Source organism: Pelobates fuscus, chromosome 8, assembly GCF_036172605.1.
Source record: "Pelobates fuscus isolate aPelFus1 chromosome 8, aPelFus1.pri, whole genome shotgun sequence".
Lineage (NCBI taxonomy): Eukaryota > Metazoa > Chordata > Amphibia > Anura > Pelobatidae > Pelobates > Pelobates fuscus.
Window position 1 is genome coordinate 60479591 of NC_086324.1, and position 19854 is coordinate 60499444.

Below are 19854 nucleotides of genomic sequence, written 5' to 3' on the forward strand. Positions count from 1 at the left end.
CACGACCGGAGTTCACCATAGACTCGGACGCGGGTCTCCATTGCTGGGGTGCCCACTGCGAAGGTGTGTTGACAGGGGGTCGTTAATCGGACTCTGAATCTGACTCCACATCAATGCGAACTTCTGGCGGTTTCTTTCGTGAATCGAAGTTTCGAGAGGAACCAGGCATATGCATGCATTTGTCTCCGTACGGATGACATCTTCCTGCAGGACTAGTGTGGAGATCTCCTGTATGCATTCCCCCATTCTCCATGGTTCCACACAAGTTCATTCCAACTAGCCGAACTTGTGCTTGTGACTCCATTTAAGGTGATGCAGTCGTGGTTTCCTCAACTTCTGGAGTTATCGGTAGACTGTCCCAGGCTGTTGCCATCGTTCCCAGGCCTGCTTCGCGATCCGACGGGAGGATGTCACCCTCTACTGGTGGAGGGATGTCACCCTCTACTGGTGGAGGGATGTCACCCTCTACTGGTGGAGGGATGTCACCCTCTACTGGTGGAGGGATGTCACCCTCTACTGGTGGAGGGATGTCACCCTCTACTGGTGGAGGGATGTCACCCTCTACTGGTGGAGGGATGTCACCCTCTACTGGTGGAGGGATGTCACCCTCTACTGGTGGAGGGATGTCACCCTCTACTGGTGGAGGGATGTCACCCTCTACTGGTGGAGGGATGTCACCCTCTACTGGTGGAGGGATGTCACCCTCTACTGGTGGAGGGATGTCACCCTCTACTGGTGGAGGGATGTCACCCTCTACTGGTGGAGGGATGTCACCCTCTACTGGTGGAGGGATGTCACCCTCTACTGGTGGAGGGATGTCACCCTCTACTGGTGGAGGGATGTCACCCTCTACTGGTGGAGGGATGTCACCCTCTACTGGTGGAGGGATGTCACCCTCTACTGGTGGAGGGATGTCACCCTCTACTGGTGGAGGGATGTCACCCTCTACTGGTGGAGGGATGTCACCCTCTACTGGTGGAGGGATGTCACCCTCTACTGGTGGAGGGATGTCACCCTCTACTGGTGGAGGGATGTCACCCTCTACTGGTGGAGGGATGTCACCCTCTACTGGTGGAGGGATGTCACCCTCTACTGGTGGAGGGATGTCACCCTCTACTGGTGGAGGGATGTCACCCTCTACTGGTGGAGGGATGTCACCCTCTACTGGTGGAGGGATGTCACCCTCTACTGGTGGAGGGATGTCACCCTCTACTGGTGGAGGGATGTCACCCTCTACTGGTGGAGGGATGTCACCCTCTACTGGTGGAGGGATGTCACCCTCTACTGGTGGAGGGATGTCACCCTCTACTGGTGGAGGGATGTCACCCTCTACTGGTGGAGGGATGTCACCCTCTACTGGTGGAGGGATGTCACCCTCTACTGGTGGAGGGATGTCACCCTCTACTGGTGGAGGGATGTCACCCTCTACTGGTGGAGGGATGTCACCCTCTACTGGTGGAGGGATGTCACCCTCTACTGGTGGAGGGATGTCACCCTCTACTGGTGGAGGGATGTCACCCTCTACTGGTGGAGGGATGTCACCCTCTACTGGTGGAGGGATGTCACCCTCTACTGGTGGAGGGATGTCACCCTCTACTGGTGGAGGGATGTCACCCTCTACTGGTGGAGGGATGTCACCCTCTACTGGTGGAGGGATGTCACCCTCTACTGGTGGAGGGATGTCACCCTCTACTGGTGGAGGGATGTCACCCTCTACTGGTGGAGGGATGTCACCCTCTACTGGTGGAGGGATGTCACCCTCTACTGGTGGAGGGATGTCACCCTCTACTGGTGGAGGGATGTCACCCTCTACTGGTGGAGGGATGTCACCCTCTACTGGTGGAGGGATGTCACCCTCTACTGGTGGAGGGATGTCACCCTCTACTGGTGGAGGGATGTCACCCTCTACTGGTGGAGGGATGTCACCCTCTACTGGTGGAGGGATGTCACCCTCTACTGGTGGAGGGATGTCACCCTCTACTGGTGGAGGGATGTCACCCTCTACTGGTGGAGGGATGTCACCCTCTACTGGTGGAGGGATGTCACCCTCTACTGGTGGAGGGATGTCACCCTCTACTGGTGGAGGGATGTCACCCTCTACTGGTGGAGGGATGTCACCCTCTACTGGTGGAGGGATGTCACCCTCTACTGGTGGAGGGATGTCACCCTCTACTGGTGGAGGGATGTCACCCTCTACTGGTGGAGGGATGTCACCCTCTACTGGTGGAGGGATGTCACCCTCTACTGGTGGAGGGATGTCACCCTCTACTGGTGGAGGGATGTCACCCTCTACTGGTGGAGGGATGTCACCCTCTACTGGTGGAGGGATGTCACCCTCTACTGGTGGAGGGATGTCACCCTCTACTGGTGGAGGGATGTCACCCTCTACTGGTGGAGGGATGTCACCCTCTACTGGTGGAGGGATGTCACCCTCTACTGGTGGAGGGATGTCACCCTCTACTGGTGGAGGGATGTCACCCTCTACTGGTGGAGGGATGTCACCCTCTACTGGTGGAGGGATGTCACCCTCTACTGGTGGAGGGATCCCTCCTTCTCATGGCATGGCGGATTTATGGGGACCCTGGGAGGTCCAGGGAGTTTCAGAGACTGCTTAACGACTGTTGGCAGACACATGGGCTCCCAGAACTAGATCATATGTGTCAGCTTGGACTGGCTGGTGCCTGGCTAGGGACATGGATCCCGTTTCAGCCCCTGTGATAACTAGTCTGGAATTCCTGACTTCTCTGTTTCAAGCTGGCAGGGCCTACCGGACGATCTATACAGTTTGGCTATATCTTCGACCCACCAGGGGTTTCGTGGTTGTCCCGCCAACATCCTTTGGTGTGTCGCCTTCTCTGCGGTTCTCGTCTCTTTCGTCCGCATTATTCATCCACATGGGATGTCTCCGTTCTGTCTTTTGTCAGTGCCTGGCCTTTTAACCAGGATCTCTCGTTACGTCAATTGTCAGTTAAATTGGTTTGTCTCTTTTGCATCATCTCTTGCAAAGGGGTGTCGGATGTCCATGCGTTGGATTTTGATGCCAGATCATACACTCTGGAAAGTGTGACTTTCAATATTTCCAGACGTACTAAATCTTCTATTAAGTCAGTGTTGTATCCAGTGTTTCCTTCGACACAGAATTTGTGTCCGATGGCGTGTTTACGTTTACACAAATAAAAAGATCGTACCAGGCCACATCGTTCCACTTCTACACCTCAACTTTTCCTGTCAACCCTCTTTTTGCTCCAGTTGCGAGCGCTACGTTGTCCCATTGGTTGAAATGGATTTCGGACCAGGCTAGTATCGGCATTTGTTTTTGGCGTACCTCTGCCTCATCGATTATGGCATCAGGTGCACGTTTGGAAGACCTTATGAGGATGGCCGATTGGTCGCGGGAGTCAACGTTTTGTGAGAGTTTTATTTTCGGCCTCTTACTCATGGGTTTTCTGCGGTGGTTGATCAGCTTTAAACTTGCAATATGAACCTCCATGTCTTTTAATAAAATTACATTTGTCCTATTACTTTATGTAAAGTTACGGTTTTATTAAAGACACGGAGGCGAGTTTTGTCCCACCCGTTGTGAAGCAATTTCTCAACTTTAGTTTTTTTTGCTGTTTTTTCCTCTCACCCATGTTCATTATAGGGGTCTGAACACACAGATATGGTAAGTTGGGCATTGTATTTATGAGACTTAGTTTTGATCGTGCCTGTTTAGAGTTTTGGGATGGGCTGTTCATTTTGGTATGTGGATTACTGCCTACAGTTATTCTGGCCTTGATGTTGGTCTATGGTACCGATTTAACCTTTGGGTTCCTGTTCTTTATGTTTTCACAGCATGATCTGGACAGGGGCGTTTTAGCCGCAAGGCAAACAAGGCATTTGCCTTGGGCGGCATTTTCCAGGGTGCGGCAAAAAACGCCGCCCCCAAATGCCCAGGGCAAATGCCTTGTTAGCCTTGCGGCTAACAAGGCTGCTGGGCGGGCGGCTGGCGAGGGAGCTCTTCCTCTGAGCTCTCTGCTCAGCTCCCTCGCGCGCCGCAGAGTGAGGTTGGGAGCCGGAAGATGACGTCATCTTCCGGCTCCCAGCCTCACTCTGCGGCGCGCGAGGGAGCTGAGCAGAGAGCTCAGAGGAAGAGCTTCCTCGCCAGCCGCCTACCCGCCAGCACACAGCAGCCTGCACGCCCGGCCGGCAGCCACTGGACCACCAGGGAGAAAAAGAGACCCCCCCCCCCCCCCCCCCCCAAAGCATTCCCAAAGGTAAGGAGGCTGGGGGGTAGGTTAAATTAAAATATATATATATATATATATATATATATATATATATGTTAATGTGTGTGCGTCTGACTGTGTGTGCATCTGACTGTGTGTGCGTCTGACTGTGTGTGCGTCTGACTGTGTGTGCGTCTGACTGTGTGTGCGTCTGACTGTGTGTGCGTCTGACTGTGTGTGCGTCTGACTGTGTGTGCGTCTGACTGTGTGTGCGTCTGACTGTGTGTGCGTCTGACTGTGTGTGCGTCTGACTGTGTGTGCGTCTGACTGTGTGTGCGTCTGACTGTGTGTGCGTCTGACTGTGTGTGCGTCTGACTGTGTCTGACTGTGTGTGTGTGCATGTGTCTGTGAGTCTGCTAGTGAGTGTGTGTGTCTGTAAGTGTGTTTGCCTGTGAGTGTGTGTGTGTCTGTTAGCTAGTGTATGCATATTTGTCAGTGAATGTGTGTGTGTGTATTTAGAAGGCGGGACGGGGGGGAAGGGTTGGGTGGGGGTGGGGTGGGGAGGGAAGGGGAGCCTGAGTTTTGTCCTGCCTAGGGCAGCACAAAACCAGGATACACCACTGGATCTGGACCCGTTTGATGGCTTTCATCTGCCTTGGAGGAGCATTTTCTTGTTGGAACTGTTCTGGATTGGTTTCCTGTTGTTGATTAAGTGGTCCTGTGTTCTCGATTCTGGACTTCTACGTTTCGTTTGCTGATGGTTTATGTCTGCTGATTTTTCTTGTTTGCGGACTTTCTGTTATGGTGGGTCGCATCTTCAAGAAAGAGGGAGATCTGAGGGTGGTGCCTGCTATTTTACTGGGACTTGCCTGGGAGTGGCCTATGTTACTATGTATGCATTATTTTCCATTCTGTTTTGTATTATTTGCTGCTATTGGTGGACAGTAAAGAATGGGATATGCAATACTCTGCTCCGTGTCTTTATTAAAATAATCACTTTACGTCATGTAATAGGAAAATTATGTAATTATCCCACATGACAGGGAATGAATTCCTTGACTGCATAATGGTAGATTTCTCTTTGATTCAGTCACCTGTCCACATACATAAAGTTATATATTTCAATGTTCTTTAACCCCTTAAGGACCAAACTTCTGGAATAAAAGGGAATCATTACATGTCACACATGTCATGTGTCCTTAACCCCTTAAGGACACATGACATGTGTGACATGTCATGATTCCCTTTTATTCCAGAAGTTTGGTCCTTAAGGGGTTAAAATAAATAAATAAATAAATAAAAATAAAAGGGAGTATATATTTACATATATTTATGTAATCTTTTAACATAATTAGGTGATTTGATTAATTAAAATTTGATTGACGGGGGCGGGGCCTGCCCGCCATGCAGACCAGCCGCAAGAAACAACAGCTCCTGCAATCGAGCGCAATTTTACCAAGTAAAAGCCAAACTGGTGCCCTCCTAACGACCAGAGAACGCAGTCCGATACATGAAGGGGCACTGGACCTGGGGAGAGGCTTGCACTCCGTGTTTTAGTCCCTCAGATTGACTCAAGTCGTCCGCACAGGATAAGGCCTACTTAGGCGGTGAGCGGGGTAGACGGCCGCTGCCCCGCTATCCCGCCCGACTGAATCACACCAGACCCCCTCGAGGTCATGGAGCAGGCCCCGTCTCCCCCCCCTGGGGCCGGTGGGGGTTATCCCGGCCCAAGCAACAGTGGTGAGCCTAGAGCAAAGAAATGCTACCACACTGTGGATGAGATCCTGAGCAGCGTGCAAAATGGCGGCAAACGTATTCAATACACATGGCGTCGGAAAAAAGCGTGTACCTCACCCGTACGAATTGCCAGCAATATGCCCTCCACCGCAATCAGCCTGCAGAGACCAACCTTCAATGGCACACTAGCAATGGCGGACGCCACGTGTGACAGTGATCCTCAAGGAGTGCTGGCCAGAGCTCTCTCGAGACAGGACAGCATTTTTTAAACATTCTGGCAGAAGCTACATCTCGGATACCGCACACCCCCCCACAGGACCTACTAACACGCTCACCTGGGAAATCTACCCATCGTCCCCGGGCTCAACCTGTGGCTACCGACTCACCGAAAATGCACCTCAGACAGACAGAAGAGGTTGCACACTTTTCCTGACTTCACACCCACAACTACAGGACCGACAAACCCACGCTGCCTTATGGGACACTATCTTACCTGTCGCAGGTATTGGCTGACTTTGGCCTAAACATGGCCTTGCTTGTCTAAATTAGATGCTTGATTTTCTAGTATGCTAGAATAAATGTATGTTTATTACTTCCTGGCAGAGAACACAGTGAGCTATTTCCTACTGAGCATTGTGGTCATCATTCACCTGTGGGGTCATGTGGGGTGGGATACTGGCTGGTCAGCAGCCCATGTAAACGTATTTACTATTCTTCTGAGTAACTCAGCGATATTCCAGCTTCTGTGTGTATAACTGTCCAACAAACATTAGACCTGACGTGTTTAGTACTAAATGCAAATGTTTTCCAGCGTATGACCTTTTTTCTTTTAGTTATGTGCATCGCTTGGGTTTAACGCAGATATAATCGCCTGTTTAATAGATTACTAACGTATACATAAAATTGCCTAGTTTAGCATGTTCAACAAAAACAATCTATAACATGCCTAAATAACGTGATTTAAGCCTGTTCATAAATATAAAAATAGTGCATTGTACTACCATACCCTAATGCTTTCCATGTTATCACTCTTTGTTTTGAAATATGCATGCGGATTGCCTTTGGGGTACCACGTGCCTGAATGTTACCACCATATGCACTGCAAAAATAAAGAATTAAAAAAAAAATAAAAAAATTGATTGACATACCTGACAACACAGGGAGAAAGTGCAGAGAATTTAATTTGCAAGCACTATATTTGACCCTGTAACTCTCCAAGACACCATAAAACTTGTACATGGGGGGTACTGTTTTACTCGGGAGACTTCGCTGAACTCAAATATTAGTGTTTCAAACTGGTAAATTGTATTAAACGATGATATTTTAAGTAAAAGTGACGTTTTTTGCATTTTTTACAAACGAACTGCACTTTTATGGACTATATTATTGTTGTAATAGGTTTTACTGTTTTAAAACACTAATATTTGTGTTTAGTGAAGTCTCCCGAGAATAACAGTACCCCCCATGTACAGGTTTCATGGTGTTTTGGAAAGTTAGAGAGTCACATATAAGGCTTGCATTTCATTTTTTTGACATTGAAATTTGCCAGATTGGTTATGTTGCCTTTGAGAGTGTATGGTAGCCCAGGAATGAGAATTACCCCCATGATGGCATAGCATTTGCAAAAGTAGACAACCAAAGGTATTGCAAGTGGGGTATGTCCAGTCTTTCTTAGTAGCCACTTAGTCACAATTCTCATTCCTGGGCTACCATACCGTCTCAAAGGTAACATTACCAATCTGGCAAATTTCTATTTGAAAATGGAACCTTCTATATTTGACCCTGTAACTTTCCAAAACACCATAAAACCTGTTAATGGGGGGTACTGTTGTACTCGTGAGACATCGCTGATTACAAATATGTGCATTTTTGTGCAGTAAAACCTAACAGTATTATGACATTCACAGCTAAAATGTCAGACGGAAATACAAATGTAAAAAAAAAAAAATCTTATTTTCTCACATTTTTTTTAAATTTTATTCATAACAAATTATGTTCCATATATGAATAGTTAATGATAAATTAAAGCCCTGTTGAGCGGTCGCAACTCCAGCAAGCTCCGTGCTGCACAAGCAATTATACTGTCTAAATCTACGAATATCACCCCCAAAATCGACAAAAGACCCTCGCTGCTTACCCCGACGATCTAGGGGGCAATGGGGAAGAAAAACAAAAAACTTAAATCGGACGGGACTCGCCCAGGCGCAAGCATTGGAGACCTGTGGCGGAGAGCATGTGAAGCCCAAGAGTCCCACATGGCGGACTACGCGGACTTTGCAGACGACCTCACCAACTCTGATGCCCTAACCTCGGACCAAGAAGAGGTGACCATGCCCACTACATGACCACAGATGCAACCTAAGATTCCGTCGGATGCGTCCCCGGTCACGAAGGCCGAGATGAGGGAGCTGCTGAAGGAGCTACGACTAGGCCTCCAGGCTGACATGGTGGGTATGAAAAAAGATATTCAGGGCCTGTCAGACCGAATGAGCGCCGTCGAACGAGACTCCAAGAGCTATACCCAACAACTCACCACGCTACAACGAGACGTAGCCTCCTTACAACGCCAGCACCTGCAAGTGGACCAGAAAATGGCGGCGATGGAAGACATGAGGCGGGCTCAAAACCTCAAAGTAAGGGGAATTGCGGACTCAATCTCCGACGCCGAAATGCCCCACCTCATACGACACCTGGTGAGCACAATCCTCCCCACAAAGCAGGCCAAAGGTATGTGCATCGAAAACACATTCCGCATACCCAAACCCACGACTGCCCCGGTGGCGGCACCCCGGGACACAATAATTACATTTCAAAAGCGCCAGGACAAAACGGCACTAATGGCCGCCCTTAGGGAACACTCTCCTTACATCTTTGAAGATATGTCCCTCACCTTTTATGCGGACCTGTCTAGAGGTACGATGGCATGGCGCGCATCCCTTAGGCCGCTCACCGCCTTACTCCGCGCAAACGGCATAAAGTACCAGTGGCGCACACCCCATAAACTACAGGTGCTTAAGGGGGAAGATTCTTACCTGATAGCCGACCTAACAGAGGCAAGAAGACACCTAACGGTCTGGGGCCTTCCTCACGACGCACTGCAACAACCTACTAGACCCATCGCCACTCATACATGGAATCCAGCCACCTCCGAGACATTTGCCCCGAGAAGAACCTCCCCAACGGTACCATCAATGAGCCAACCATGACACCTCCCGTGAAATAAGGACCCTCGCTTTTCCGCTGCAGCGGTTCCCTGGACTATAAGAACTGCACTGTTCATACAGTGGATTACCCCCTAACGAACACAAAGAATGACAAGAACATTTTTCTTCGATTTGACTTCCCACTTACTGAGGAACTATCCGACTCCAAGAAACAATAGCCCTGTATATGTGAAAAGGCACACCCGACTACTCTTTAGACCAGGCGACCCTGCGTAGGTCCCCTACTCATTGGACAGAACTTTCACGGAAACCTGTTGGCCCAGTTCATTCGACAGTTTGTTTGCTTTTATATTTCTGTTTTGTTTTTCCTATGAGTTTTTCTGTAGGCTCTTACTACATCTCCCACTGGGGGAAGTTACCACTAGGTAGGTCTTATGGCAAGGTAGGCTGAGGGCAAGTACAATGCCTTTCATAGAGATAAAACCACACTTAGAGTCAGAAAATTAGCAATTAACCTGTGGCCCCATTGCTGCTACTTAGCTACACTGAGAGCCCAGTGTCTCAGGGCACACAGACGGGCCCAACTGATATTACCGAACACCTGCATAGTGATTGGGAAAATGTTATAGTATGCGGCCCTGGCCTATTTTGCGGTGCACGCACTGTATGGCACTAGTTACCTGTCCATTGTCTCATTATACCACGGCGCGCGACATACCTATCGCTAGCGATTGGCCTCTCTCCTGGGCTAAATTTGCCACCGAGCAACCAGCCGCTTTTAAGCGACCCCCCCCCCCCCCATATGCGACTAGCCTACCATTACCACGCAGGCTTTGACAATGTCAACCCACCACCGACCATCCTCACTCTCTAGCGCAGGCAAGATGATATATCTGCTATGTTCTAATTAAACGGGCAATACACAGGTCCGGCTGAGCAGAGCAGAGAACAAGCAACACTCCCAGACAGCGACACCAATGCCTGTAAACATGCATAGCCCTATCCTATACCCAAGTGCTACGTACCCAAGCCAGACTAAATGCTCACCCAGGCAGTCTAGGCATAGTGAACCTGATTAGCAATCCCCAAACGTCTGGACACACTCTTATATTATTCCACGCTGTTTAGTTAGCTTTAACCTAGCATCTAACCTCTTGATAAGCGGAACAGGCCGAACTCCTCGGCAAGCGACAATAACATATATAAAATAAATGTGCAATGTCCTATCGTACCTCAATGTTGTACCACTATGTTGAAAAACTGTTTACCCATGATGTTGTGGCAATGTGAACATAATATGTCTTATTCATGCACAAATAAAATACAGAATTAAAAAAAAAAAAAAAAAGCCCTGTTTCTCCTGAACAAAATGATATATAATAAGTGTGGGTGCATATAATATTAAAGAGGGGAACTACGGGTGAACAGACATATAGCGCAAATTCCAGTTTTTGTTTACGTTTTGTTTAGATCAGAACGTGCACTATTGACTCCGTCCTGAAGGGGTTAAGATTAACAGTTTCTTGGATGAAAATGCTAGCACTTGATCTTTTCCTGCTTCAATCTTTAAAGCACATCTTACAACTTGGACAGAAAATAAAATAAAATTTAGCAGGAGTTTCAAGCTAAAACCTACTATTAAACAACATTAGAAATGGCTTAAAACTGGAATCAAGTGGCTGGCTGTTACTAAAGGGTCACTCTAAATACCATAATAATTTTGCAAAGTTGATGGTGTATAGGCACCTTGCAAACGCTCATTTTAAGTGAGAGTTGCTTAGCTCTGCAGCAATTAATAAATCTAATTACATCTCTAAACAACACCTTTCAGGTGAGAATCAAGCAGCTGCAATGCTCAGTTCTGGACTCCCAATATCAATTTAGTCTGAGTTGTGTACATGTGAGGCTGACCTTTTTCACACCAGGAGAGCCAAACCGCAGATCACTCTGTGCTAATGAGTTCGCATAACCTGGGTCACTATAATGTGCAGCAGCCTATATGTAAACCAATAGTAACAGTAGTATGGTCTGCGGGGCAGTTTCACCGAACTGCTCATGGGGTATAAACAACTTATCCAATAAACCAGTGCGGAACCTGGCTTTAGGAGATAAAAATCAAACATTCTAGACCAGTGACTTGGTTGTGAGTGTTTCTTCCTTGTCAGGGTTGAATTTGCATGCAGTTGCAGACAGAGCCAACTAAACTGTGCTTCTGCAATTGCAGATAAAAAAAAAAAAACATTTGCTTGCATGTCCCGTAATGCTTTACAAAAGTGATAATTTTAGACTTATAATTTTTATTTAAAATGAATTGCGGCCAAACTAAAGCTGTGCAGGATCAAAGAAAGGAGATGCCTTTTTTTTTTTTTAAACAAACAAAGTAAAAAGAGGCCCACCACTCTTTGGAATTGAATGCTTAAACATCACTATGTCAACACACAATTCACTTGTACAGCTAGAGGACACACTAAAGCTTTAAAGAGAAAACATGGACATGTTTTTAACAATGTTGGTGGGGGGGAGGAAAAGAAAGGTGAAATTAGATACAATAAGTTTTTTACAAATGTCCCTCAAATCAATGTGCCCTTGCAGTATGCGTAGACAGTGAGAATACCATTAATTTATTTTTTATTACTTGACTCGAATACAAAATTATAGATACACTCCGAACAGTAGTGAGAAACAGGAGATAATTATAATTTGCAAATGCATATGTTGGAGATTGATTTTTTTCCTAGAATTCATATCACAAGGGAATTAGATCTCAAGCCAGGATTAATAGTATGAGAAGCAAGGTAAAACTGAAATGTTCAGAGTGTGTCTGGTAGTTCAGATTTGGCAAGAGATTAGTTTAGTTAATCATCAGTGAATAGACAAGAAACAGGCTTCTCCATTAATAATGTGCAATGTCTCCATCTACTGACACAATAAAGCACTGCACAATACAGTAAGATAACAGGGTATATTTATTGATATCGTAAGGGTTGAGAGTATGAAGAATATTCCATTTGTATTCTTAAATTAAGACAGTGGGAGATTTTATAACATTTCTGCAATTTCTAGCTTTGCATGGCATTTTATTCTTTTTTTCTGGCTCTGTGGTCTACTCTGTAGTATGTGGAAATATAACTAAATGATTTTGGCAAATGTGAATAAAAATGTACAATTGACCGTTTTTATACAGGCAGTGTGATTTTATGCACACATATTACCAGCAAAGGAAGGATAAGAAACACAAAGCTGTCATGGGTTCTAAAAAAAAAAAAAAAAAAAAAATTTAAAAATCCTTCTTTGAATTCTCGTGAATAATAAGATACATTTTCTATTTGGGTTCAGCAGCTCTACCAGTACATTGTTTTAAAGGTAATCATAAATATATACAAACAATATAAATAAACTATAATATTTGCAAGCAGCTATATATTGAAACATATAACCCAGCTCCTTTCAAAATAAATCACATTTGTTTTTCCTTTTTCAAGCCTGTGGTGGTATGAACAGCATTTTTTTCTCTCTGGTAGAAAGAAGCACTTTTAAAATCTTCAGGAGAATACTGGGGTAGGAACCAGAGAATAGTTGTACTAATAATACAAAATTACTTAGCCATGCATGACTAGGAGAAATATAAGGCATAAGTTACAAAGCAAATGCAGGTACTTCAAATGTATGTATTGTAACTTCTTGTTTTGGACATATTTAAATATATGTTAGTTTAAATATTATTAAGGATACAATTTCAGATTAGTGAGGGATCTAAAGATTTGTCAAAACTGAACTGAAAGTGCATTCAATTCCAGCAAATTTCTTGGTACTGCAGGTACCCTCTCCCTCCCATCCCAGGTAGCTGAAGGGATGTAATGTGCATCGATTACATATGTGTCAGTGCACACTGAGAACAGATCTGAAAAATTCCCCCTTGCAGACAGAACGCCTGCAAGGAATACATTAATCTCCCTTCCCACCCTCTCTCTCTGTGGGCACTCTCTCCATCACTTATTTGGTTATTTTTATAACTAAATCCTCCCTTTCACTTCCCACTCCCCCCACTGCCATACCAGAGTGTGTGCATGCGCTCTGAACTGCAAATTGGCCCAATGACATGCTTCTTTATGAGGCCCCTTTGACATCAAGAGGGGATGCGGAAAAGCAATGCAGGGAGCTTGGGGCAGCACTGGATTTTAGGTAATTAAAAAAATTTTGTTCAGGTTTTACAGCAACACGAGAGACCTTCTCCACAATATATGGAATATTATACCTGATGGGTACCCTCTATCAAAAGGGTTAGTCATCATTTAATACTACATTTTCTGAAAAGCTGGTATCAGCACCACCATTATGTTTGTGGAAAAATAAATAAATATGGCCACAGAAAATCTAAAGGGAAGGGCGTGAACTTGGACGTATTCCAACTAAAGTCCTGATGCAAGATGTAGAAATGTCACACACTGTCACAATAAGAAAAAAAGCAGAGCTTGACAATTTTGCTTGAAATCTAGGAGCCAGATTTTTATAACATCAAAAATTCTTGAGGGACCCTATAGTCACCAGAACCACTACAGCTTAATGTAGTTGTTTTGAAGTCTATATACTGTCCCTTCACGCTTTTCAATGTAAACACTGACTTTTCAAACTAAAGGAAGGGTTTACATTGCGGTTTGGGAATACCTGTAGTGACAAACACTCAGATGGCCTCTAGAAGTGCTTTCCGGGTCAGTGCTGCACAGTGTGCCACACCTACAATAACGCTCCTCATAGGGATGCATTGATTTAATGCATCTCTATGAGGAGAAGTTGATTGTGCAGCATGGCGTTATGCGGCCCATGAGCAAGTCCCCCAATGTTTTTCCAATAGAGAAGCACTGGATTGCCTGAGATCATCAAGATTATCTCAGCCATGGAGGTGGGGCCAGCCGTGGCGTCACCAGCACAGCGTGGGGAAATGGGTGAGTATTGACACACACATACACTCACTGACAGAGACACTGATTTGATACACACACACCACATTACTTATATTATTTTAAATCCATTCAACTTTCCTACCTTTGGGAAAGCTGGACTGGATTAGCTTCCCTGGGGTCCAATGGGTTTGCTTTCATCTCTCTGCTCTGCTCCCTAGAGCGCTGTTTAGTGATATGTCATTCCGGCTCCTGGCATCACTGGAGGGCATGCAACATAAGAGGGCAGGGAGATTACTGCTCCCTCACTGATGTAGAATTATTAAAAATCTTTATTGAACTTGTATTGAATTATTGTACTAACTCCATTTTAACCTCACACTGTGACAAACCCTCCATTTTGTCCTCATTACCTGACAGATCCTCCATTTTAATCCATTTTAAAACTAAATTACATGACAGAATACATACAATGAACAGAGACTGTATTCTCTATAAAGACATGACTAACCTAGGAATTGCTGAATTTCCTTTAACTTGCAACATAGTATAGTTTGAAGGCCATGAGAACACTGTACTAATGAAATGTTCTATTCATAAGAGAACCTTGCACCTGACCACAAGACCTGACATCACTAACTGTGTAAAATGACGCTCAAGCCCCCCTTTCCACCGAGTAAACCTCATGCTAGGGAAGATGGCGCTTGAGCCCTCTGTCCCCACCCGTGTCCAGAACAATACCACCTATTGGTGGGTGGACACTTAGCTAACCACTTAGTTTTTGAGCCAATTAATTATATTGATAGGTGGACACTAACACAGACACTTAACAATTAATCCAATTAATGATGTTTATTTACTGATATCTTGAAAATCAATGATGACGCAAAATGCCTCTTAAAAGGGCCTGCGAGCCCGCTCTTGCTTCACTTGCCAATAAATTTCCTCGAAGTTATTTTAACCTGAACTCCGTGTGTCAGTCTGAATTACTTCAGCGTATATACGCAATTGAATTTTCTCTAATTTGGACAGGAACAGATAGACATTTAAACATCTTTGTATATTTCTAAATTACACTATAACACCTACAATAACGCTCCTCATAGGGATGCATTGATTTAATGCATCTCTATGAGGAGAAGTTGATTGTGCAGCATGGCGTTATGCGGCCCATGAGCAAGTCTCCCAATTTTTTTCCAATAGAGAAGCACTGGATTGCCTGAGATCATCAAGATTATCTCAGCCATGGAGGTGGGGCCAGCCGTGGCGTCACCAGCACAGCGTGGGGAAATGGGTGAGTATTGACACACACATACACTCACTGACAGAGACACTGATTTGATACACACACACCACATTACTTATATTATTTTAAATCCATTCAACTTTCCTACCTTTGGGAAAGCTGGACTGGATTAGCTTCCCTGGGGTCCAATGGGTTTGCTTTCATCTCTCTGCTCTGCTCCCTAGAGCGCTGTTTAGTGATATGTCATTCCGGCTCCTGGCATCACTGGAGGGCATGCTACATAAGAGGGCAGGGAGATTACTGCTCCCTCACCACCAAACTAAGTCAGCCGCCTGTGGCCCGCTTCCCTACTTCAGCTCTCAATGAGCCAACCATCCGTTTGCCAGCATGCCACAGCCCTGCGTAAGCAGACTGCCCCCTTCCAATCTCTGGCAGCAGGTCAACTCAGAGGCTAAACAGGCTCAAAAATCCCAGCCTGGGATTTGTCAAGCCCTAGGCTGATGATAAGCATATTTTCAAACTACAGGAATAATGAATAAATCGGTTGTAGCAAGATGAAAAAGCATAGCTTTATTAACGGACAAAATCATGTCAATAATTTTATCTAATCCAAGAAGAAAAAACTCACAGGCACTCCAACTTCAAGCCGCAGGCAGATTTATTATGACAGAATGCAACGCAACGTTTCGACCAGAAAGGTCTTTTTCAAGCTGGTACTGAGGTACTGGGACTGAGTGCGGTTCTCATCACTTACTCTGCTCAATAATTTTATCTAACACTCCTAACAAAACAAATAACTGCTGTAATTACACTTCAATACATCAAACTCTCACATAAAAATGTGAGTTTCAAACGATAGAATAATAGGCATAGGGGTGAGTGCAAATGCCTACACATTGTCAAGAGAGGGTGTATATCTACCTTTAAGAAGACAAGCATATAAAGCCACCACATGATTTAAAGATAAATACCTCTCTCCCTGGTCCTTTAAAGAGCCATATCCCTGAGACTAAACAAGTCATTATAGAAAAACAAAAAACGGTGAAGCTGTAAAAGTAGCCAGGTACTAGTCTTCTTCATACTATTTAAGGTAATAATCCCAAAAATGAATAATTCACCATCACAATTATGCCACTTCTTGTACAGCTGAATCCTGAAAACATAGGAAAGCATAGATTAAGGAGATTCCCTGAAAGCAGTAAGTATTGTTGTTCGCATGTTAATCTCCCATTTTAAAATTAGTGCAGGACCCACCAATATTGGGTTACTGTGACATAGTGATGGGCTTAATACAATATGTCCATATTCATATTGCAAAATGAATCTCCATATTTGTTTGCTAAGATAGGTGATTTTAAGTTGCCGTGTAAAATTTAAAACTATTTATTTTGTGTGTGCTGTTCCCCAATCAACATTCTTCCCCAAACCCCCTCAACAGGTTTAAAGGGAAACTCCAGTGCCAGAAAAACGATCCGTTTTTCTGGCACTGGAGGGTCCCTCTCCCTCCCACCCACCAATCCCCGGTTACTGAAGGGGTGAAAACCCCTTCAGTCACTTACCAGGGGCAGCGACAGGTCCCACGTCGCTGCTTCCTCCTCCCCCGCCGCTCCTCCTTCTGGTTACGTCGGCCGGTGGGCGAGACTGATCTCGCCCGCCGGCCGAGGAGACCTAATGCGCATGCGCGGCAATGCCGCGCATGCGCATTAGCGCACCCCATAGGAAAGCATTGAAAATGAATTTCAATGCTTCCCTATGGGGAATAGAGCGACGCTGGAGGTCCTCACACAGCGTGAGGACGTCCAGCGACGCTCTAGCACAGAAAACCTGTGCTATGAAGCAGGAAGTGTCCTCTAGTGGCTGTCTAATAGACAGCCACTAGGGGAGGACTTAACCCTGCAAGGTAAATATTGCAGTTTTAAAAAAACTGCAATAATTACACTTGCAGGGTTAAGGGTAGTGGGAGTTGGCACCCAGACCACTCCAATGAGCTGAAGTGGTCTGGGTGCCTGGAGTGTCCCTTTAATACAATTTCCACTCCTTTAGATGAAAGATCATATGATCTAGAATTCTAGACCAACATGAAGCATATGAATTTGAACCATAATGCTCAGATTCTTGAATAGGTCTCTTTCCTATTTTCAGGGCTGGTTGCTCAGCTACCATAAGCCTTTGGATTGAAGACCCATGGGTATCTGTTTTCAACTCTTATGCAACCAAGACACAAAGATGAAAGTGTATTTCATAAACTGCATGTTCACCATAAAGACCAAGTCAGCTAAAGTTATAGAATACCTCACACGCAGCAAATGTTCAAAACCGGCACATAAAATTAAATAGTTACACAGCTGAAAAGAGACTTGCATCCATCAAGGTCAGCCTTCCTCACATATGTTTTTGCTGTTGATCCAAAAGAAGGCAAAAAAAAAAAAAAACTAGTCTGAAGCGCTTCCAATTTTGCCACAAACTAAGAAAAAATTCCTTCTTGAGCCCAAAATAGCAGTCAGATGTCTCCTTGGATAAAGCAGCTATTACCCCATTAATTATAAATGATATCCCTGTATGTTATGTTTTTGCAAGTATTTATCCAATTGCAGTTTAAACATCTGTAGTGACTGACAAAACCACCTCTTCAGGCAGAGAATTCCATTTCCTTATTGCTCTTATTGTAAAAAAAAAATAAAAAAAAATTGATGAAGCTCCCACTCACTAAACAAACACATAACATACCCATGAGAGATGAATGCACTTTAACAAGGGGTAAAAAAAAAAAAAAAAAAAAAAAAAAAAGTATTTTGTCTGAGGGGCAAGTGTACTAACTAGCCCAATCTACTTGTCCAGAGAAAGAAAACAAAACACAAAAAGACTGTGTGCAAATTCAGGGGCCTATGTGAGGCAGGCTCAATGTGTCTAAATGCAGCAGCATATGTGGGGGTACGCAACTAGTGTGTGATGTAAGTGTATGCATGTGGTATGTGGCTCACTGTCTGTGTGTATTCTGGGCAAGCATACCGACTGTTTGTATATGCCTGTCGCATATGTGTACATATGAAGTGTAGATGGCCCTTAGTGTGTGTGTGTGTGTGTGTGTAAACTAGTTGATTATTTTGCACGTGGCATGGCAAAGGGCAGATATATTCCTGACACCACAATTTACTTGAGCACAAATCCCTGCCTGCCCAACGGCCAGATCATGCTGTCAGGCAATATAAAATCCACATTCCTGAGTGCTGCTCAATGTATGAGAGAATACAGTCTTTTTGCAACGCTCAGATCAGTATACACAGAGAGTACGGTGTATGGTGTATATGTCAACTCCCCAAAATTGGAGGAGTCATATAGGGTTAGGCCTATATTCACCGGATCAGTCAACCTCCAAAATAATGTAAAACTTTTGGGCCTAAACTAGGCAGCAAATGTCAAACTGTCCCATTTCATATAAAATGTTTTACTTACTGCATCCTGTTATATAATCAGGTATTTTATTATAGTAATAATAGGCACAGTGTTTTGTACATAATATGCAATGTATTGTACATGAACAAAACAGTGTGTAGTTTACTTTTTTTGCCAATAGATGGAGCATATGTGCAAGATGGTAGATATTTATCCAGCCAGTCAGCTGTGTGTACATACAAATGAAATCAGATTGCAAGTGGTAAGGTCATCTGCTATTTCTACCGAAGATTCTGTATAAAGAGCAAATAGTGTCTCTTAAGCATACTCTATCAAGTGAAAAAAATATGTTAAACGTTTGTACATATCCACTAAGTTGAGATAGTTGTGGTAGCAGCGCCCATTTTCTTTGGAATTTTCCTTAAATATCTGTGTGAAGACATCTACTTGTCAAATGCATGTACACTATTTTTTGAGGGGGCAGGGGGTTTGGCTTTTTTTTTTAACAGCAATAGTACATGCAAGTTGCCATATACAGCAATAAGATTTCTTAAAAAAGAAAAGACTTTGGTGCCTTGTCCTACCTGAAGAACACAGAGGGTCTGCATCCCTTGTTTACACCCATAATGTCAGAACACCTACTTTATTAATTTATAGCGCTGGGTTTATACAGTGAGGCCATGGAAGCCATGAGACCAGCTCGTGCAGTGTGTCCATTCCAGTATTATATAACATGGGAGCTGTGACAGCTACGCACAGTCATGGCAGGCAAGGAGGAGTCATTCCAGATGGCAAACTCTCACACAGCCAGCGACACGGGAAAGTGTATGTCTTGTTCTTATCACTCTTACATTAATAATCGATTTCTCGGAAACTCACGTTTATATTCAGCCATGAGCCGCTTAAGCGCCGTTCCCGCCATCACCGGGAATAAGGTCGCTACTAACTTTTGTTTACGGAAATGCCAAAATCGACTTCCGGATACGTCCTCTTAGAGCGACAAGCCGAGTGTGCGCTGTTCTATGGCGCTATCTGGGCGGCACACTCTTAGAGCGCACGCGCGGGCCGCCTGGGTTAGGCAGCTGCAAGGTTAGTATCTATCAGGTGACCGGGTTTAAAGGTCCAAGGATGTCACGTGGCACAGAGAGAAGCAGCAAGTGGCACACTCAAATGAGTAGCAACTGCTCTTTAGCTGTCACTCACATTCC

At 44.9% G+C, this 19854-nt stretch overlaps 1 protein-coding gene across 1 annotated transcript in view; it reads right to left on the reverse strand.

The window, feature by feature from the left end:
* UBE2G2 (ubiquitin conjugating enzyme E2 G2) overlaps positions 1-19649 on the reverse strand; it is a 44365-nt gene extending 24716 nt beyond the window's left edge. The window contains exon 1 of the mRNA XM_063429911.1: positions 19526-19649. Within this exon, the coding sequence (XP_063285981.1) occupies positions 19526-19568 (43 nt within the window). The 5' untranslated portion in view covers positions 19569-19649. The remainder of the gene's footprint in view (positions 1-19525) is intronic.
* Positions 19650-19854: the final 205 nt, after the last annotated feature.